The sequence below is a fragment of the Cynara cardunculus genome (genome assembly GCF_001531365.2).
Source record: "Cynara cardunculus var. scolymus isolate 2C chromosome LG 9, CcrdV1, whole genome shotgun sequence".
In the NCBI taxonomy this organism is placed as follows: domain Eukaryota; kingdom Viridiplantae; phylum Streptophyta; class Magnoliopsida; order Asterales; family Asteraceae; genus Cynara; species Cynara cardunculus.
In genome coordinates, this window is record NC_037536.1 from 8489212 (window position 1) to 8497113 (window position 7902).

Consider the following 7902-nt stretch of genomic DNA (forward strand, 5'->3'; position numbering starts at 1 on the left):
AAGCTCTTCCCACATAAAAGCCCCTATAGATTCATTTAGCTGTTCTATCTGGACCCTATGTGTGGATGGGAATAAGGCGACAATTACTATTCATCATGTGGCATTTTAACTATCCTAATATGTATTATGTGTGAAAATATTGCAAGTACTGATGTTTTAAGTTATTTGATTTATGGTTAACTTGTTGGTTTATTCGCTTGATAAGTTATTCCTTGTATGGCAGGTTGTAATGGATAAGTTAGTAGAGTTTGACTTGTTAAGACATGCTACTAAACAATCATTCACCCTAAGTGGGGGCAATAAACGCAAGTTATCTGTTGCAATTGCAATGATTGGAGATCCTCCTATTGTTTTTATGGATGAGCCATCCACAGGTAATTACTCTTACCTTATTCCATTTCTACATCTTACATCTTAAAGATTTAGGAACGTAGGATCTATATTGTGTTTAATAAGCTCATAATGTAATTATGTATGTTTTATTTATTTCCTGAACCATTCTTTTGTTGGTATTAGATCTCTGCTAAAACACTAGCTTCATCTTATAATCAGCCATGAACGAACAGCTTTACGGTAGCTTCTGTGGGCCACCGCAACCTTTTGTCACAGCCCTTGTGTGACCGGCCTTGCTTTCCCCATCTAGCAATCTTGATATGACCAATTCTCTCCTTGTCAATAAATTCTAGTGAATGTGACCATCACAACCATTGTCTGAGGTTGCTACATTGCTTCTGGATTAACTACCTCTTGAGTTCTCTTCAGTCAAACCCAACATTTGTCATGAACATCAAACCTCTTTGTTGATTGTGATGATTATTGATTGCTTGTCTGGGTTGTGAAATTGATTGATTTTTGGTTGTCTTATCCCATCATATTAGACCACTTACTCCGCTGCTTTTGTAGGCCCTGTAAATATATCATGTGAAACCACGTCTTCCTCTGGTTGTGGCTCATCTCATCTTATTAAACCACATCCTACAGGCCATAAGCTGTCATTCTAATGACATTTTATATTTTCCAAGCACCATTCTTTCACATGTTTATATTACTATTTTTGTATAACATTCTACTTCTGTTATGTGATGGGTGCAAATAGAAATAATGTCAACTGTCACATTAGAATTTGCACTGTTTACACCAAGTCTGTAATGTATACCTTTTGACTTTTACAGATTGCACTGTATCTATCATTTTCTTAGTATAGGATTTACATACCCTGTTTGATGATTTTCTAGGAATGGATCCTATTGCAAAACGGTTTATGTGGGAAGTTATATCTCGTCTATCAACTAGAAGTGGAAAGACTGCGGTCATTCTAACTACTCACAGCATGAATGAAGCTCAAGCACTTTGCACAAGAATTGGGATAATGGTAAGAAGAAAATATCTTTAATTTGATTTTAGTCGATGAACTCTACTAGGCCAACTGCCTGATCATGTAAATTCAGGTTGGCGGAAAGCTAAGGTGTATTGGCAGTCCACAGCATCTAAAAACACGATTTGGAAATCATCTTGAATTGGAGGTAATTGATGATTTAATTAATTAATGATTATATATTGATATTTTGCATTTTAATTAAACAGCCACCACCTCGTATTCAGGTCAAGCCTACTGAAGTTAGCTCTGTAGACTTGGAAAACCTTTGTCAGATGATTCAAGAAAGGCTGTTTGACATCCCTTCTCATCCAAGGACCATCTTTGGTGACCTTGAAGTTTGTATTCGTGGCGATGACTCAATAACACCTGAAGATGCTTCAGTCACAGAGATTAGTTTGTCAAGAGAGATGATAATCTTGGTTGGACGCTGGCTTGGCAACGAAGAAAGAATAAAGACTCTTACAGATCCTGTTGGCTGTGGTGGGGCTTTTAATGAGCAATTACCTGAGCAGTTGGCTCGTGATGGTACTTTCTGTTACACTTCTTTTTCTATTCTGTGTCGATTTTTTGTTACTTGAGATTGCAAATATATATATATATATATATATATATATATATATAGAGAGAGAGAGAGAGAGAGAGAGAGGGGTTGGTTATTATACAACCCTTGACATTTGTGCAACCAATACAACTCAATCTCAACCGTACATTTCATTTGATTAATATGTGATTTCATGGAAGTTTTGATTGTTTCTTAATATAAAATATTGATCATAATTAATGAACCATATTCATCTTCCATAAATATTCAAATCATAATAAATGAACTCTCATCATTTCCATAAATATCTCAATTTATTGGGTTGCATTGGTTGTATAAATGCGACGGGTTGTATTTGAAACAAACTCTATATCTGGTCCCTCAACCAAGGTATACTCATACCGTGGTTGGTTTTAACTCGTACTTCACATATATACAGGTGGTCTCCCACTACCAATATTCTCAGAGTGGTGGTTAGCAAAAGAGAAATTCTCAATGATAGATTCGTTCGTTCTATCTTCATTTCATGGGGCAACGTCTCAAGGTTCCAACGGGTTGAGCGTTAAATATCAGGTATCTCATTCTCGATACTTTTTCTAGTATTTTCAGTTTGTTGTTGTGAGGTTCATGCAACTTGTTTTGGGGCCAACATAGATTATACTTCCAACTTTGATTTCAAATGTCCACACGTAGTTGTTGTAAATCTTCAGCGTTACTTTGTTTGTACAGTTGCCACGTGGAGAAGACGTCTCACTTGCCGATGTTTTTGGTCTCATAGAGCGAAACAGAAACCAACTAGGGATAGCAGAGTATAGCATCAGCCAATCAACCCTTGAAACCATTTTCAACCACTTTGCAGCCAATTCATGATTACAGTAGTCCTATGTAAATCAATGCTTATACTTTCCTTTCCATCAACTATGGTTATCTTATATAATATAATTTTTGCCTTTATTGTACTTGCAATATTTCTTATTTTAAATTTACAAAATAAAACCACAAGGGTGGTGCCTGATTTGTTTGAGTTTGGCTCCAATGGTCAAAAGTACTAGAAGGTCTCAGGTTCAAATATAAGGAGGAATAGAAATCCCCTTGTGGCTATGGAGGTTCAAATGCGGTGACTTCGGACTATCTGCAAAGCAGGCGGTCGTCCTGGGATTAGTTGGCTTGCATAACGGATTGAATATCCAGGTTAATCAAAAAAAAAATTACAACATAAACCAATATGAGCAGGTTAAGTTTTGAATATGTGATGATGACAAGTGGGTATTTGGCACTTGGTCGATTTCATAACTGGATCCAACATCTTTCGCTTCATAACAGGCAAAAGACTTGTTATTGACGTAATATATTTCTAGTATGGGTCTGGGGTCATGTGAAAGTGTCCCGCTTTCGTTTTGTCTCATCACATGTTCCTAACTTCTCTCCGCTCGGTTATTAAATTTAATTGTTTTGAAAGAAAATTACATTTCAACACTTGACGACCTGAAATACTTGATTGATAATGTTTCCTCCATCCCAATACATGCAAGGTATTTCTAACATTGTAACTTTAGTTTATATTATTAGAAGACATTTTATGTATTTTGAGATCCGTGAGATCCAATATAAATCATAAATAATATTAAAGTAAGGGTTAAATTAGGATATTAGTAGTTTTTGATAAATTTGAATTAAAAATTTATATAAAGATTATTATGAATATTTTACAAATTTTCTCTCTTGTCATTAATAAAATAATCTAACGAAATAAAAGTAAAACAAACAAGTAACCTAACACAGTGTAAACATTGGATAACTTAACAAGTATTACCAAGTAACCAACTGTGAATATACTATTTGAACATAAAAACATCAAAAAGCAAAAAACAAACATTTTGCAAGGACTTGAATACAAATTGTGAACAAAAATCTATAGTATCATGATGTGAACCACTATTAAATATATTGTTTCAATTAAACATTGTGATCACCTTTTTTTATACGTTGTGATCACCTTGTGAACAATGTGACACAACGACACTAAAAACAAAAAACCAAAAAAACTGAAGATTCTTAAAGTATTGTGCAAGAACTTGAATGCATATTGTGAATGCCTACTTTTTTACATATTGTGACGACCTTGTGAACATAATGTGACACAACGTGTAACACCTAGGCTTTTATTTTATTTGTATGGTTATAAAATTTCTTTTTCTTTAAAAAAAAAAAAAGGATTAGAATTAATTTAAATATATTTATATAGGGATAGGGGGTAGCTGATGACTTTGGCCTTACCCTATTGACCTCCTACCCATTGGGAAGAGTTCCTTCCCTTCTTTTCATACCGTCCTTTTTCTTGTTGTTATCTAAAGGAGAAAAGAAGGGGGAGTTTGATTTTTGTTCTGGTCCACGAAGAAGTAGCAAGCAGCATGTCTTCTGTGCAACAGCGACAGCAACCATCGGACCTGCTGTGTTCTTCCCGGACCGACTAACAGCAGCAGCAAGGCTCATGCGGCGTTTTCTGTGCTACCTCGACCACCAACAGCAGCAGCAAGGGTTGTGCTGCGTTTTCTGTGTTGCATCGACCAACCACAGCAACAGCAGGTTGCTGCCCGCATCATCTGTTGCATCTCCATCCTTTTCTCGCAACAACAGCAACAGCAGCAAGCTGCTGCGTTTTCTCGCCTCTTCCCGGTTTGTCAGCAGCAGGCAACAAGCTGCTGCGTTTCTTTTCGTCTTTTCTCGGTTCAACAGCAGCAGCAGCAAGCTGCTGCGTTTTCTCGTCGCTTCTCGGACTGCACCGAGCCGAACAGCAGCAGCAGCAGCAGGCGTGTCCGTGGCGGCCTGTACCGAGCCGAACAGCAAACAGCAGCCGACTGGGAGCTGTTTTCTTCGTGTACAGCCTCCAAAACAGCAGCCGAGCTGTGTAGTTCGTCGCCTCTTCGCCGAGCAGCAAGCAACAGCAACGAACAGCAGGCTGTGTGCTGTTTTCTTCGTGCACTGCTCCCAAACAGCAACTTCTATCAACAGCCTAGATGTTGGGGGGATTTATCCAAAATCCCACTATGTGAGTTCATACTATATGGTCATCTTATTTTATTTAAATTGTTATATGTCATATGTGTCGATACTCTTAATGCTTAGAACTTATTACCTTTAGATGATTTATAGACTTGGGTCACAATTTAGAGACCGTGGATGATTGTGGCTTGGTCTATCAAAGGCCCAAATTTTATTTGAAAGATGAGGAYCGATTACGAACCGTCTAAAAACCGTGGGAACCAATATAAATTGTTCGTAGAGTTACACTCGGTTTGTAGGTGGTGTTGCACTACCTTAGAAAATAATTTGAGATTATCTTTGATGTTTTACGTTTTACATCCTTAGGCTTGGGTTATTACTTTAAATAACTTCTATACTCGGAATGTTAAGTAGTATGGACTTGGARGTCAATTCTTTTATTAAGTGTTAGTGGTGAGTTCATCTAACCCTATACTTATATATATAYWTWTATATATATATATATATATAAACCTATATATTATTGAAATGAAATACCTTTCCTTATCCTATGCCTTATTTGCTGCACATACTCACTTGGGTGAAATAGATAGTTTGGGAAAGGGGTAAACTTGGGCAATCTCATTATTAAAGAAAGGTCAGGTTTGGACAAAGGACGTTGATCAAATGGTAGGATGCTACTTTCAAAGTATTGTTGGCCACTAAACTTTAAAATCCTCATGTTCTTAGGTTGAGGCTCTTTATTGTCAATATGGGCATCTTCTGTTGTTCGAGAATGGGCACGTGCATCTATCTTTTGATAAATAGGTGCTAATATGATTTCGGCTCCGTATTCAAATTTAGCACAGAAGGTATTGAGTTTGTAGTGCATGTATACCATTTTATTTTATTCGTGGGAAGGATGGTGTAAGTTGGTGATAGGCATTGTGATTATTATGTAATCACCAAATCATCCTCTCATTTTCACTCGGTAATAGGCATTGTGATTATTATGTAATTACCGAGGTAAAGAGCTTATGATCACGGCCGACTATATGACTGGTTTAGGTTGATGTCGATGGTATTATACCTGTAAGTGATGCTCTATAACGTGGATTTATGACTTACTTTGTGTCTGTCATAATCAACGGTAAATCGGGTCTCCCCCATCTTCTTCGGATGTTTTATTGTCCCACTATGAGTTATTCAGGTCTTACTGTCTCTATTCCTGTTTAAAGTTACGTCAACTATTTGCATGTACATTTTTATATATGTTCCTTTATGTTTACGTAAACTCTCGTTTGGACTCACTAGGCGTAAGCCTAACCCTCTCTCTCTTTCTTGTTATATTTACTTTTAGGTTCCTTTAACGGTGGGGCTCTAAAGGGTCGAGAGGAGCATTGGTTCGTGAAAGACTCTTTTGTATTTATAGGCTTGTTACTTTCGAGCGTCCCGTTTTGAYGTTRCGACTTCTTGGAGACTAATAGAAACCCCCGTCTTTAATCTAGATTTAGAATGTTCTAGATTAATAGGTTGTTATTTATCATCTCGATTAGCCGGATTGTAACCGCCATACTATTTCTTTTGTTGGTTAAATCTTATTTGATGCTTTGGGCTCTCGTAAATGAATTTCGGTTTATGTATTTTTAGGGGTGTTACAAACGACAATAAGAACAAAAAATTAAAAATTAAAGATCCCTAAAAGTATTGTGTAATGTGTAAGGACTTAGATACGCATTGTGAATAATTAATTAATATATTATTTAAGGAGTTATGAATTTCCTATTTATGAAAGTTATAGATTTTTTATTTATGTGAGAGTAAATTAATTAAATGCATTTATGAGTTGACTAAATTATCTTTTACAATTAATTATAAATAAAATAATTATCTTAAATGAGTGGTTTACATTGGATTTCGTGAATCTCAAAAATTCTAGGATTCTCATTTGATTAAGCCATATATATAGGGTATATTTCAAATGCAACCATGTCTATTTGTACAACCAATATGATCAATTAATTGAGATATTTATAGAAATGATGGAAGTTCATTTATTATGATTTGAATATGTATGGAAGATGAATAAAGTTTATTAATTATGATCAATACTTTATATTAAGAAACAATCAAAACTTCTATAAAATCACATATTTATCAAATTAATGAACAGTTGAGATTGAGTTGTATTAGTTGTACAAATGTAAATGGTTGGATAATAACTCACACACACACACGCACATATATATATATATATATGTGTGTGTGTGTGTGTGTGTGTTATGTATAAATTGTTGAAGATGAATGTGACATGTTAGTCAATTGGATTGTTAAGGAAGTACATAATTCAACGTAAATTTCTAAGATTCTACAAATGAATTCCAAAAATATTTTCAACGAAATTATGAGATCCACTTCACTCAAGTGAAGTTCATCATCAACTCGCTCTCACTTGGTTAAACACATTTGGTCTGATATAAATTATAAATAATATATACTATTATTATCTATTATTTAGTGTTAATTTTTATAAAAATTAATATTTAGTGGTTTTACAATTTTTTTTTCGTAGTATAAAATTATATTTATGTTTTAATGTAATTAATAAAATAAAAATAATATAGAAAAGTGAAAATTAATAAATTATATTTGAATTTTTTTTGATTTTATAATATATATATATATATATATCTTAAATTATATAATAATTTTATAAATTAAAAAAATTTGAAAAGTGAAGTTTTTATTATTACTAGAAGGGTGTTCGCATAATGCAGCGAAATATATCTTAATTTTAATATTTCATTTTATTTTTTATCTCAATCGATATTATAGTATGATCTTATGTGATTTTGAAAAAAGCGATAATACTTTTATTTTTTAATAAAATATAAATTTAAATATATCATAAAAATTTGACAAAAATATATCGATATTAGTATCAAATTAACTATTTAAAATTCTTATTTTTTATGTAATTTTTTTGTTATAATTTAATTTA

The 7902-nt window shown here is 34.0% G+C and overlaps 2 protein-coding genes across 5 annotated transcripts in view; both read left to right on the forward strand.

Annotated features, from left to right (window-relative positions):
* Window positions 1-2882, forward strand: part of LOC112517648 (ABC transporter A family member 1) — a 45614-nt gene extending 42732 nt beyond the window's left edge. For all 4 annotated transcript variants that reach the window (XM_025125012.1, XM_025125013.1, XM_025125014.1 and 1 more), the window contains 6 exons: window positions 224-374; window positions 1236-1372; window positions 1449-1523; window positions 1603-1903; window positions 2359-2492; window positions 2649-2882. In XM_025125012.1, the coding sequence (XP_024980780.1) occupies window positions 224-374; window positions 1236-1372; window positions 1449-1523; window positions 1603-1903; window positions 2359-2492; window positions 2649-2789 (939 nt within the window). In that variant the 3' untranslated portion in view covers window positions 2790-2882. The remainder of the gene's footprint in view (window positions 1-223; window positions 375-1235; window positions 1373-1448; window positions 1524-1602; window positions 1904-2358; window positions 2493-2648) is intronic.
* Window positions 2883-3423: 541 nt separating this feature from the next.
* LOC112517746 lies at window positions 3424-6516 on the forward strand. The gene is made up of 3 exons (XM_025125121.1): window positions 3424-3451; window positions 4330-4968; window positions 6262-6516. Exons 1-3 carry the CDS (start codon window positions 3424-3426, stop codon window positions 6360-6362), a joined length of 768 nt encoding a protein of 255 aa, XP_024980889.1. The 3' UTR covers window positions 6363-6516.
* The last annotated feature ends 1386 nt before the right edge of the window (window positions 6517-7902 follow it).

Coding starts and splice junctions, on each gene's coding strand:
- LOC112517746 (XM_025125121.1), top strand. CDS start 3,424: ATGTTTCCTCCATCCCAATACATGCAAG. Junction 3,452..4,329: donor TCCATCCCAATACATGCAAG/GTATTTCTAACA, acceptor AGTAGCAAGCAG/CATGTCTTCTGTGCAACAGC. Junction 4,969..6,261: donor TTTATCCAAAATCCCACTAT/GTGAGTTCATAC, acceptor ATTTACTTTTAG/GTTCCTTTAACGGTGGGGCT.